Source organism: Hyperoodon ampullatus, assembly GCF_949752795.1.
Source record: "Hyperoodon ampullatus genome assembly, chromosome: 4".
In the NCBI taxonomy this organism is placed as follows: domain Eukaryota; kingdom Metazoa; phylum Chordata; class Mammalia; order Artiodactyla; family Ziphiidae; genus Hyperoodon; species Hyperoodon ampullatus.
Window position 1 is genome coordinate 163,987,249 of NC_136917.1, and position 13,867 is coordinate 164,001,115.

The 13,867-nt window shown below is 46.9% G+C and overlaps 1 protein-coding gene across 1 annotated transcript in view; it reads right to left on the reverse strand.

Annotated features, from left to right (window-relative positions):
- Window positions 1-13,867, reverse strand: part of TRIO (trio Rho guanine nucleotide exchange factor) — a gene marked incomplete at its 5' end in the record, with an annotated part of 376,660 nt that overhangs the window by 162,970 nt on the left and 199,823 nt on the right. The window contains one exon of the mRNA XM_079704002.1: window positions 7,987-8,109. Within this exon, the coding sequence (XP_079560128.1) occupies window positions 7,987-8,109 (123 nt within the window). The remainder of the gene's footprint in view (window positions 1-7,986; window positions 8,110-13,867) is intronic.

The following is a 13,867-nucleotide window of genomic DNA, read 5'->3' on the forward strand; positions in this document are numbered from 1 at the left end:
CCGGAGCCTGTGCTCTGCAACGGGAGAGGCCCGCGTACCGCAAAAAAAACAAAACAAACAAACAAAAAAAGATGTATGTGTATATATGTACACACACACACAGAGCAGATTTTTAAAAAACAGCCTTCACCTAGGAACAGGTCCTGAGCACTGCCCACATATTCTGTCACCTAGTCCAGCGGTCCCCAACCTTTGTGGCACCAGGGACCGGATTCGTGGAAGACGCTTTTTCCACGGACGGGGCGGGGGGATGGAGGGAGGATGGTCAGGTGGTCATGCGAGTGATGGGGGCGGCAGAGGAAGCTTTGCTCGCCCGCCCGCCACTCACCTCCCGTTCCTAACAGGCTGCAGACCGGTACCGCTTGCGGACCCCTGACCTAGTCCTCCCCTCCAGGGAGGCTGGCCTCCGGCCCCTCAGCGCAGCCCCTGGGCACAGAGAAAGTTCTCCTCGCGACGGGCAGCTACCAGCTTCAAGGTTCCTGCTGGGCAGGTTCTGCATACACGTTGCCCCCAGAGGCCTCCGCTCATCAAAGGCCGCACAATGAGGTGACATTCCTGGGGACGGTGGCTTTATGGGGATCCACGTTTCCCTGCGGGGCCTCTCAGGACCGTGGTCTGCAGCTCTGAGCAGAGGCACGACGGGGCCTTGGTGCTGGACGGAGCAGACAGCGTAGCACGCTGTACGCTGCACGCACACATCTGTTAAGAGCCGAGTCCTGTTTTCGCATCTACTGCCACTAGAGCCGCGAAGCCGCTTCCCTCTCGAGTTTAGTAAGTGGATCTGCAGGTGACAGAGCCTCCCAACACATGCCAATTCTGAAGGCTTTCCACCTCTTGGCCAGCATATAAAGACAGTTACAACAATCAACGTCCCAGAGGAAGAAGTGCATCTCTGAATGATCTGGGACACGAAACAGCACTCATTTTGTCTCACCTCTCATTTTACGCTTGAAGACCCTGAGCCAGTAGGAAGGTCTCTGTGGCTCTCCCTCGGCACAGCAGTAGGTGCTGGTGGAGCCAGGGTCAGCCCGCGGCCTCTCTGAAACCCAAGGCCAAGGCCTCCCTGTGCACAGAACCTACCCTGGATCCTTTGGCCATGGAAGAAATGGATCTCCATGTGTTCATAAACATACGGATGAGAAATGCCAGCTTTGGAGCACTTGCTCTGTGCCCCGAAGCAGCCCCGTGACAAGGACACGATTTCACTTCTACTTTATAAGCCAGAACATGGAGACAAAGAGGTGCAAAGAGCTGGGACTGTCCCCCAAACAAAGGCCTCGGCCAGGGGTCTTCTCAGAAGGGAAGGTTGAGTCACTCAATCTTAGACTTACAGCAGGGAGGAGATGTCAGGTAAAGGAGGCTGTTTTGGGGTCTGAAGAGCCTGGAGTCCCCTCTTCCACCCACCGCCCTGTCCCCAGGGCATCTCCCCCGGGGGCCCAGTTCCTGGTCCATGGGGTGGGGTACCAATCCCTGCAGCGAGCACTGAAGGAGATACTGTAGGGCCAGGCCGGGGTGCGCCCGAAGAGCTTCCTATTTTCTTGAGAAATAAATTAAAATTGCACAATGTCCTAGGTCTCAAGAAACACAAGAGCCTTTCAAAGGAGGATCAGACCTTCTCTTCCCTACAATCCATAGCAGCTACAGCCTGGGTCTTAGGCAAGATGGCCAGAGGCTATATGTAGAAACTGGTGTTAAAAAAAAAAAAAAAAAAAGATGGGTTTTCTTGACCTTAGGAAAGATAGGAAAGGAGGAAAACACAAGCATGTCACCCCTGAAGTCACCCCTGAGTTTCAGGTGTGCCGGAAGTGCCCACGTGCTGTGCTCAGAGCATCCCCCCGGCAAAAGCTGAATGAGTGCAGAAGAGACCCCGGGGGCTAGAGAACTGGCCCGATTAGCTTCTGAAAATCCAGAATGAATGTTTAAGGTCTCCGGCTTTCCTGAATGCCACACTTCTTTATCCTGGAAGACAAGTTAATTATATCACACACACAAAAAGTTACTGACAGAAATGGCTTCCTGGAGAACAACTTCGAGATATTTACATCTTTGGAAGGTGATTTGAATCCCAAGGGACAAGCAGACATGAGAGAAGGCACCTACGGGAAGACGCTATGCCAGAGATGTACTGACTCCTAGTAGAGAAATCTTCTGTGCTCTCAAAACCAGCTTCTTCCTTGAACCAGAATTTTCTCAGCTTTCCTGGCTGCTGTACTCACAGCTTTTTAAATCTAAAAAGGGACATTAAACTTGGACAATTATTTAGAAGGTAAAAGAACAGGTGACCGTCAAAGAGCACCTTCCTTTCCCAGAGTCATTTGCAAAAAGCTTCAGGCGGAAAGCATTGTTAATTTCTTTTTTAAAACTCCTGCGTGAACATGCAAGATGGTTGCATCTGCCATGGTCTAGAAATTCATTAGCACGGAGTCATTGGATAGGATCTATCTACTCAACAGTCACTGTACAACATAAAGAAGGAATGGATCTTCAGATGAGTCACAAGGAGGTTCTCGGGTCTGCCGGACTGTGTGCAAAAATGGTCCAACGCGGGCTTCCCTGATGGCGCAGTGGTTGAGAGTCCGCCTGCCGATGCAGGGGACACGGGTTCGTGCCCTGGTCCGGGAAGATCCCACATGCCGCGGAGTGGCTGGGCCCGTGAGCCATGGCCGCTGAGCCTGCGCGTCCAGAGCCTGTGCTCCGCAACGGGAGAGGCCACAACAGTGAGAGGCCCGCGTACCGCACACACACACAAAAAAAGCGGGGGCCGGGGGAATGGTCCAATGCTTCCTGATGTGGCTCTAGCAATGTCTGAAACAACCTGAGACCAGGGGCCTCGCAGCAAAGTCGAGGGCCTGCAAAAGTCACACCGGCTGCACAACTCACTGCCACCAAGGACACAAGAGGCTCTTTTTGGGTTCCCCTTCTCAGAACACTAGAACTGTTCTACAGAATAATCTATATTTAGTAGGTCTTAAATGAATTCAACCATAAGACTTTTGACACTTCGTTTGTGAATCTCTGTCATGTTACTTTACCATGTCATGTTTTGAAGAAGTTGACTTTAAGAAAAATTCATTAAATAAACGACTAATTCAATATCTTGAAACTAAAGATTGTCTAGAGACAATTTAGAATTCATTTTACAAAGGACCCTTCAAAACACAACCCCAAGACACACACTAATTCACCTTAAACTTAACTATGAAAAAGAAATTTCTTTTCCCTAAACCCAAAATGTATTTTACCTTTGTATGTTTCAGAAAACGAGAAAAGGCTCTTTATTAAGCACTAAAGGTGCCTCTGTTCCTGGTTTTAAGGTGCCTCCAAAGGCCATTCTGTCCAAAGAACACATACATCTAAAGCATGTCCGTAGATCTCCCTCTGCCACAGGACTCGTATTATACTTTGTTTTGACAGAAAGCAATGGAAGTCAGGAGGGTGGCGGAGGAAAGGCGGGGAAGGCATTCCCTCCAGAGGCCTCGCCCCCTGCACGGGAGCAAGACTGACGTCACCGTCTTCTCTGGGAAGAGGCAGACAGCTTTCCATGAATGAAGCTACAAACACAGAGCGTACAGTGGCTGGATACCCAGGCCGCTGTCTGTCTAGCCCGAATTTGCTGCACGTGGAGCCACTTCACAGGACAGACCTCTCCTGGCTTAAAATGCTACCCTCCTCCCTCTTACGCCCCTCAAAGAATCTTTATTGAACAAGCTGGCGGGGCTAGAGAGAGAAGCCCACTCTATTTCTTCAGGTCTACAGCGCCCCCCGCAGCTTACTACATTTAGTCTGTTCTTATCGTAGAGGGGTCCAGGGTGGCGCCCCCCCGTACTCTGAGGCAGGGCACGTTCCTTTCAGAACCAGCCTGAAGCGGGTCTGTGATACACAGTGTCTGCAGGTACACGGGCGGCGAGCACCGGGCTCCAGAGCCCCATCAGGGACCACTCGGGACCTGTCACATGACACATACTGAGCTGGACGCGTGTCTGTGGACAGAAAGGATCAGAGACTTTCACCCTGAGGCAAGTGGAGGGGATTTATCATACGTGAGGGGCTGGTCCCCGTTCACAGCCACCCACGACAGACTGCTGAATGCCCACTCTGGGCAACGGCACATCCCTGTATGCCTCCTGGCTACAGTTTTATCAGCCAGAGACGCAGAAACCGGCCGTTGCCGGGGGCGATGCGGGGGTAAAGTGCACAACACTCCCTCTGAACCAATGGTACCTAAAACATGCACCAGCATCAAGCGACATTCTCCAAGAGACGGAGGGCCTATAAGCATTTCATACCAGAAGGAAAAGAACTAAGAGAAGGAGAAGCTGGAGATGCTGGGCCAAGAGGCCAGAAGTGAGGGGCCAGGTCCCGGCAGAGGGTGGAAGTGAGCGCGCGGCCAGGTCCAGGGCGGAGCGCTCGGAGCCTGCCCTCTCACCGGCGGATTTGCAAAGGAGGGAGGCCCGCAGAGAGGGGAGGCCGGGTGTCTGTGCGTGGCTCCTCAGGCCCTTGCGGAATGAACCCCTGGCACACGACTGGTGATTATATGAAGACCAGAGGGAGGGAAACTGGGTGCAGAGGTTTGCGAAGTGAGCAAAAGGTGTTTACATTTAAGGTTTTTGTTTTTTCATGCACAGTTCAGACTTGGGCTTAAGGACTTTCAACTTAAGGAAAAGAGGGTCAGGTACCCCCCTTAGAGTCCCAGGGTCAATGTGCCAAAGATGATAAGAAAGCAGCGAGACTCGGCCGGACAGCACCGGGAGCTGACAGGCCCCTGCCTTTCTCTGAACCAGGGGTAAAGGCCGTCCTCCCTCCACCCTGGGGCTCGCCCTAGAAACCTCAAGACGCAAACGTGTCCTACAAAGGAGGTGTCTCCCTCTTGCTGCCCCTGAGCCCCTGTGTTGACGGCTTTGATTGTCATCTTAGATCTGAAGAAGTAAGATTACCATGAAAAGGTAGGACGAGGGTCGCCGCAGAAGGCACCACAGGAGTTAGAAGGAGGGGTCAACAGGCGCTGACGCACACGAGGACGCTCGGCAGGCCAGCGCCTTCACGCTGGAACCGAGCCCACGGCCACGGGTGAACGTGCTACTTGGGGCAGGAGCCTCCTCTGGGTTTGGTTGTTTGCAGTCTCGCCTCTTAGATTCTCTGGTGCCTGAAGTCTTTGCTCAGAGGATCCAAATCTCACATCCATCCTCAAACCACATGGCTACAGAGCAGTAGCTTATCTTATGGAAAAATCAAGGGGAGATGAGACACATTTTCCACATTTCTTCTGCTACGAGTGGAAGGCAAAATACTGTCCAGCAACCGTAAGTAGGGACGTCACACGTAACGCAGAAAAGAAAAATCCAGAGACCCATCCCGGTGCGGCAAGCCCACTGAACACAGAGCCTCTTCCATCCCACTTCTAAGATCAAGAATGCAGAAGGCTGGGTTGTCACTTTAACTTTACATACAGAGACTTTTACAGTGTAAAGGAGGTAACTTTTTAAAGGCATTTTCCCTGAACAGGACTGAAATGCAGTTTGCTTTCTTATCTCATGACTCTAATCTCACATCAGTTTCCTGACCAACCCAGGGTACAACTGAACCCCCTGTCATGTAAAACCCATGGACGCACCCACTCCAGCTTATTTTGGTGGTATAGATTTTGAGACTAAATCACTAGATGTATATTGATACTCTTCCTTTTATAACTGAAGGCTCTCTTTATTTCTAATAATGTTTTTATGCTTTCAAGTCTGTTTGCTTAATACCAAAAGTCCTATACCAGTTTTCATTTGCTTAATATTTGCCTGGTGGATCTTCTTCTAACACTTTACATACTTTCAAAATTCCTGGGTATTTATGTTTTAGGTTTGCCCTTTGAAAACAATACACAGTATGATTTTTAAAAAACTATTCAATCAGAGAATCTTTCTTTTAACAAGTATAATCTATTTTGCATTTACTGTAATTACTGCTATTTGGGGACAAATTGCTACATCTTATTTTGTGATTTCCGACATGATTTTTGTTGTTCTCCTTTCTTTTGCTTCCACTAGACCCATTTTCCTGAGTTTTTACTTAGCTGGTTTTCTGTATTTCTTTTCTCTTTATACTTATGGGAGGCGGTGCTTTCTATCCCTGCATTTAGTAGGCATTCAAGAACGGTCACACGCACCCCTGTCTTTACAAATCTGAGACAAGCAACACCTCCTGCCATCCTCCTCAGGACACCTCTCCACCTTCTGTGCTCAAGCGCTCCGGGGCTTCACTCCGTCCTGCTTTTAGCTACCACCCAATTCTACTGTCTGTCTAAGTGGTCAATCCTTTGATTTACAAGCATATTTACCAATTTCTGTGCTCATTATTGACCTCAAGCCTTTCTTCTCATATTTCCTTTCTATTCATTAAATTAACTCATTCAACAAATACTGCTGGATGCTTAGCTGCACCACGCCAGCCTTGTTCTAGGCACCAGTGACAGAGGAGTGAACACCACAAAACCCCTGCACTCGTGGAGTTTAAATTACAGTGGGTGCTTCCATGATTCTGACTAAACTACACACTTCAGTTCTCCTGTAAGTAAGTGAATGGTAAACTCTCTTGGTCTTGGTCTATATTTTATTCTCACTGTTGAATGACAGCTCCACTGGGTGTGGAATTCCGGGTTCAGAGTTCCTTTCCCTCAGGACTCCATCCCACTGTCTTCCAGAATCTGCAGTTACCGGTGAGAAGTCAGCTAAGAGTCATTCTCACGGTTGTGATTTTGTTATTTCTCTCTTCTTGTCGTTGAGACTCTGCCTTTAGTGTTCCTCCGTTTTACCATAATGTGTCTCAGTTTGGATTCACCCTACAATTTCTCTTCTTTTTTGCGGTACGCGGGCCTCTCACTGTTGTGGCCTCTCCCGTTGCGGAGCACAGGCTCCGGACGCGCAGGCCCAGCGGCCATGGCTCACGGGCCCAGCTGCTCTGTGGCATGTGGGATCTTCCCAGACCGGGGCAAGAACCCGTGTCCCCTGCATCGGCAGGCGGACTCTCAACCACTGAGCCACCAGGGAAGCCCCTACAACTTCTTTTTAAAACAACTTTTACCCTAGCTCCTATATTTCCCACATATATACCATGGCATGGTAATCTCTCCCTCCTTCACTTCTCTTTCTTTCAAAACATAAAACAAAATGAAAGGCTCATTTACCAACGTGGGAAAGACCTGGGCAAGATGCCATACATGACACTATCACACACACCTTACTTCCTCTCCAGCAGCCCTCACTGTGCCTACTTTCCAGGTAAAAAAGTTAACCTCAGGGCTTCCCTGGTGGCGCAGTGGTTGAGAGTCCGCCTGCCGATGCAGGGGACACGAGTTCGTGCCCCGGTCCGGGAAGATCCCACGTGCCACGGAGCAGCCGGGCCCGTGAGCCATGGCCGCTGAGCCTGCACATCTGGAGCCTGTGCTCCGCAACGGGAGAGGCCACAGCAGTGAGAAGCCCGCGTACCGCAAAAAAAAAAAAAGTTAACCTCAGAAAGGTTAAGAGACTTTTCCAAAGCCACACAGCTGGTGAGCATTACAGCCAACATTCCAGCTCCACAAATCTCATGCTCTTAACATACAACACCCCCACCTCCTGTTTCTGAAGCACATGACTTTAAAAGAAATAGAAAAGGGAAAAGAAATGCTGGCCCATCCTTACAGAAATTCAAGGACTGTTATTCCCTGATTATGAACGGGAATTTTACAAACTAGTCAACAGACACTTGTACAATAAATATGGCAAAAATACCCAAGACATTTTTCTGTTTCAAGAACTTCGCATTTACAAAAGGGTCAACTGTCTAAATCATCTTTCTGCCCAGGCAATGACAGCTTCATCTGAAATCTGAGCACTATCTCGGAATCACCTTCAAACATACGTCATTAAAGCTAAGTCAACAGAGATGGGGTTAAAACTGTAATTCAAAACCAACCACATAAGTATTTATGGAAGAAAATAGTAAAAACCATTGTTTTACCTGTGCTACTTCTTCAAAATCTTCATGACGTTTCTGCAAAGCTCTGGCCCGATGGAGAGATTTCCCCACACCTGTATGTTTGCTCAGAAATGCTTCTCCATGGTTCTCAATCCAGTCTAGCACCTACAATGAAATACAGATATATATGCCATAAAAACCATGCCTGCCTCGATCAGTTTTAGGGCTATCCATTAATGATGCAGTCTCCTACCTAAACTCTATAAGAAACAAGAAGCAAAGGAGAAAAAAATTGGGAGCAACTGGACAGTAATCTAACACGTTGAGAATTACATCTTCTGTCAGCTTTCCCACCACGATTTTAATCAGCTCTTACTTTAATAGTGCAAGTCTGTCCATGTATAAATATTACATGCAATAATGATTAAATTAAATCTCACCTCAGTTTACGCATGACTGAGCCAACAAAACTGCCTGGGTTTTGTGTGAGATAGTGGTCATCAAGTCACAGAGGAGCAATTTAACGTAACATTTTTATAAGGCTCAAAGCTTCACAACTCAGACAATTCAAGTTTAACTACAGAGTTCATGTTTTTCTGTCTCTTCTAAAAGACTTGAAACATGTAAGTAAAACCCAAGAAAACAAAACAGTTAAATGCCTCTGTCCTGGTCTTCGAGGATAATTTATTCTATAAACTAAGCTGTTGTGAAAGCTAAACATTCCATGAATTTAAATACATAGGAGTTCTTGCTAGTTGAAATCCACCACACTAAAGCAAAAGAGTAAAAGTAAAGCAGGGCCACCCAGCGTTTTTAAGTCACAGCTGGGGCTGAGTAGTTCACTGGCTACTGTACTTGAGAAGCTGCAAAACGCCAACACCATCAAACAACATATTTAAGACTACATCAAATACACATTTGTCTCTTTCTGATGGAGAGGGATAACCAGCAAAAAAGTAAGTCAGTGACGTCTTTAGCCAGAAACTTTCCTTAAAAGATATTTAAATATCTGAAGACATTCGTTCATGTGTTGCAAAGTACTGAAGGCCACCTCGGATTCTGCAATTAGTAACCATGGCAACTAAGGATGCAGATCAAAACAATCTCAGACTAAAGATCTGCCTGGAGCCGCACAGCTAGGAGGACAGTGGTCTGTCTAGAGGGCAACCTGGAAGCGGATGAGTCACAGCCCTCCACTAACTGCAAAATTAAGGGGGCCTTAGGGTGGGGAATGCAGGGTACAGCTTGGGGAAGACAGTGGATAATACTGCAATAACTGTGTGCGGACAGGTGGGCACTCAATTTATGTGGTGACTGTTTCACAATGTATGCAAATGCCAAGTCACTACAGAGTACACGTGACACTAACCCAACACTGCATGTCAACTATATTTCAGTTAAAGTAAATAAATAAAAGCAGCGTTAATTTGAGGTTCATTGCTACAAAAGGGATCCCTTGCCCTGTGTTACCTCCGCCACTGAGAGATCAGTGGTGCTGACGGACGTCTAGATAACAAGAGGCAGCTGCTAAAGGCCTGTCCAGGGACAACCGGACTCGTCCTCTTCTGCTGCACACCAGTGACCTTCTGGTCTGACTGAGGGTCCTTTCTGCACAGGGCTTAGCAAAGTTAGCAGTGCGTGTAAATAAAATGGCTCACGAACCTGCATAAATCCCTGGTGGTCCTCTGTAAAGAGCCTTGTAGAATGAGCAGGTGTGTGTGTGTGTGTGTGTGTGTGTGTGTGTGCGCGCGCGCGCATGCGTGCACGCACACACGCGCATGCGGGAGGACAGGGCGGGGTACGGAGGTCAAGCCTCGCGGCGCAGCGGCTGCTCAGGCTAAAGGTACACGCTTACCTTATTACCACAGTTCATTCCTGCACCTCTGTCTACACCACGCCCTGCCAGTCACCCGGGGTCACACTGTCAAAGTGATTCCTACTGGATCCATTTGTATTCTGTCTGTCCACCTCCCAGCCCTTCTGAGAGCTCCCTCTTTACCTTTCATTTCTAGTCCCCTGCCCCACAGACACGGGGTAGCCCTTCTGAGCTGCAGCTTCCCGCCTGCTCAGTGGGGATAATAATGGGGGCCTGTGAGTTGTCAGGCACCTTAATATCCTGGCGTGGCAGGTACACAGCACACAAGCCATCCCCACCCACAGACTGTCTCCAGAGACGGCTTCCACATAATGTCAAGCTCTTTGGTGGCACAGGCTATGGATGTTCCATTGCTTTTTAACCAGTGCACTTAGTACATTATTTTTCTTTCTTGAGATTGAAAAGAGAGAGAGAGACCTTCAGTATCACCATTAGAAGGTAATACCACATTCACCACCTGATATCAAGCTGCTGTTTATAGGACAGTCTCTTAGTACATATTACAGAACACAGGTCCTGTCTCACTCCTGAAGAAATACCCAATGATAATTTCAAGATGTCTCAACTTCAAAGAATGGATACAGTTCATGGAATGTGCCTTTTGGTATGAGGCCAGAACCAGGCAGAAGACCAGGATCAACTATATTAAGCTTGAAAAGAGTTGAGAGATACGTAAGCAACACCTGTGCCACTGTCCACTTGCCTATCAGATCTGCATGAAAGACTAGGAGACTCTTTTTTTAAACTACAGCTATAGTATCTGCTGTATATTCCTCAACATAGTGTAAAAAGAAAAATCGAGGTTTGGTAAACAGCAAACCTGACGAGTACTGATGACTCAATACAGACTTGAAGTAAGGGCACAATTTCAAAAAGTAAAAGACAAACACTTTTTGGTAGAAAGAGCTGGAAGGAGCAAAATACAGTCTTTTTAAAAAAATAAGAATTTGTTTTTTCAAGCCCAAGAAAAGTTGCTTCAGAAAGCATAAATTGGAAATAAAAGCTATTATGAACCAACCACTCAGGGTTACAAATGGGTCACAATTTTTCTTTTATTAGTGGTTCCTTTTCACAGAATTGTAAATAGCAAGTGAAATTATATTTCCAACAAACATGAAAGTAATTCAAAGAAGACTGTACAAATTCCAAGCACTTTTTAAAAACAATTGCAGACAATTATGAAATCTAGCTCATATTCAAAACCAAACTTCCCCACGAGGATTTTGCTTCTCATTAAGTCTGAGAATGTTTCCTGGGAAACATTGCCAAGGAATCCTGAATGAATGTACCTGCCCAAGGAGCATTTGAAAGACAAGCTTGTGGAACCTTTCCATTTAAAACATAAAAATATTTGCAAGTCAGGGGCTCCATCAAGCTAGTCCAGCCGGCCCCCTCCCTGACTCAGCCGTGGTGGCAGCTGCCCTCTCCCTGCCTTGGGACCTTCACCTGAAGAACAACGTGCTGTCTGCAGCCGGCTCGAGGCAAAAGGGCAAATGCCGGTCCTTCCCACGGGCACCTGGTTCACAGGCAGGAGAACAAGGCTGGGAGGTCGACACCGCCCCCTCCTTGTTCGGGGAATGTGGGGCAAGCTCGTTCCTCTGTACCTCAGTGTCCTCTAACAGGCACCATGATAGCCCCAAGGTCAAGGTCTCTCCAAAGTGAGCCACCAAGACTTAAAACACAGATAACTCTTCTCAGCATCTAAGTCAAAATGTCAGCTGTGCAGAAGATCTCAGATCGTTTAGCTCCCTGTCTGTCTGTAAGGTAATTATAAGATTGAACGTGACGACGGCAGTATGATGTTGCTCACCTCTTAACGAATATTTGCACTGCTGTCTGAGAGCCTGCTATTGAAGCCGGCCCTGACGTACACCACAACAACATTCCTCACGGAGAGCTGGATGGGGGCACATCATGACTCTGTTTCACATATGAAGACATAGGACCAACGGCTACCAAGTGCAAGAGCCAGTCTGTGGACCTGGACCCCGGAAGCAGGGTCCATTCTCTTAGCCTCTAGTCTCCACTGCCTCTTCAAGTCAGCACAGCTGGCACACAGGTGGCAGACTGAGGAAGGAAAGAGCTGCTTTGCTTCAGAACAGTTCAGGCTATTGGGTAAATGACCTCTGATGAAGTGACACTATTATAATAGACAGCAAAACGGGGGGAGGTGAACCAGCAAACGACACCGCGCCTGGATCACACGCCTCGGGAACTGGCCACTGTTGCCTTTTCTACTCTCACTCATGTGGCCGAGTCTGGCCATCCTGTACAATCTCTAAAGTAATTTTCTGCCATAAGCCCCTACTACCTAATATTCGCTATGTTTTGTGGATTAATATTTCTAAGTAATTACTATTTAAGAACTTACGACTAAATACTAAACCCTTGTCAGAGAGGAGACATTCTCAAGGCCCTGTGTCAACAGCATGCAATATAAAGACCAATGTAATGACATTTTCCCTTGAAAATGTAGAGGTGTTTATTTCTAATACTTAATAGAACAGCCCTGTATCATCACCATGCACCACGTCATTGTCTCTGGCATCATTTATTGAGAGATTATTCTGTGCTGTGCTTGGGAGGGCAATATAGGTCCATAACCCCTTATCCACAAAAAGCTAAAAACAGCTCTGAAATTCCAAATATTTTTTCAAAACTTGGTCAGAAAAAGTCATTGGCGATAAGACCTGACCTGAGGCTACTAATAGGCTTTATGGATCCCTTTGGCGTGGGTCCTTGAATGTTTGGCTGCAGAAATCTCTATGTGCTTGATGATGGGGGGCTGCCCAGACCTCACCAGAGTGTGTATCACAGTGTATACACACTGTTCTCTTTCTCAACTCTGATTCTTAATTCCAAAACATATTTGTCCCAAGGGCTACAAATAAGACAGTAGACTTTTATTATTATCTCTATTAAGGAAGAACTGGATGCTCAGGAAAGTTAAGAGCCCGGGAAAGAACACCTAGTGAAAAAGAGAAACAAACACAGGACTTCAAGACTCCAGACACAGGCTCCTACCCCTCATTATATTGTGTTACTTTATGAAATGCAAATACTATATGAAAACCTTTAAAATATTTCTAACATTAGAGTTCCAGTGCTAAGATTTACTGTTTGTAAAAACTAGACCAGACCTCTGACATAAAACCACCAGGAGCACGTTAAGCTTATCTATTTTTACTGGGAACTTTGGATGCAAACGGTATTTAGGGAAAGCATCTGTCAATTTTAGCTACTGTTTTAAAGAGACAAGGCCTAGTGAATCAGTGTTTTCTGTCACAATAACGAGAGTTCCCTCTAAGTCAGGGGTCCTCCACCCTGTTAAGACCCAGGCCGCACAGCAAGAGGTGAGCGACCGGCAAGCGGGTGAAGCTTCACCTGTTGCCCCCATCGCTGGCATCACCGCCTGACCACCTCCACCCGCTCCAGCCTGTGGAAAAAGACTGTCTTCCACGAAACCGGTCCCTGGTACCAAAAAGGTTGGGGACTGCTGCTCTAATTCACATTTTAAGCACACAAAAATGAAACAACTAACTCTCCCGATTCTATATTCAGTTTTAAAAACTACGGTTACATGAAACAAATGAAAAACAATGGTAATTCTAAAATATTCTGAATTTGTTCTTTTTAATATGAAATCAGATTTTCTAGTGGCAAAATATGAATTTCCTCCCAGCCCTACCCTAGATTCCCTATAAAACCAAAACCAACCCAGTTTCACTTACTTTAGTTACTTCCTTGTTCAACAGGCTGGCTGTTATTTAAATCATCCAGATACCAAGCTAGAAATGGACATACTATGTTTCTAGTTCTGCTTTTAAATAAGTGCTCCTGACAGAAGCATTTAGATAAGAGCTTTCTTGATGATCAAATCAATGCTGTTTTAGTGATTATAACAAAGGATGACCGAACAACTAAGCCACATAATTTGAAATTTGCTAAACTCAAGTGGGGGACCAAACAGGAGGCCTGATCTTCGATAGCGTAACTTTTATTAAAGGCCAGTGTTTCAGCCACTGCTGCAAGGAGAACGGACGCCCG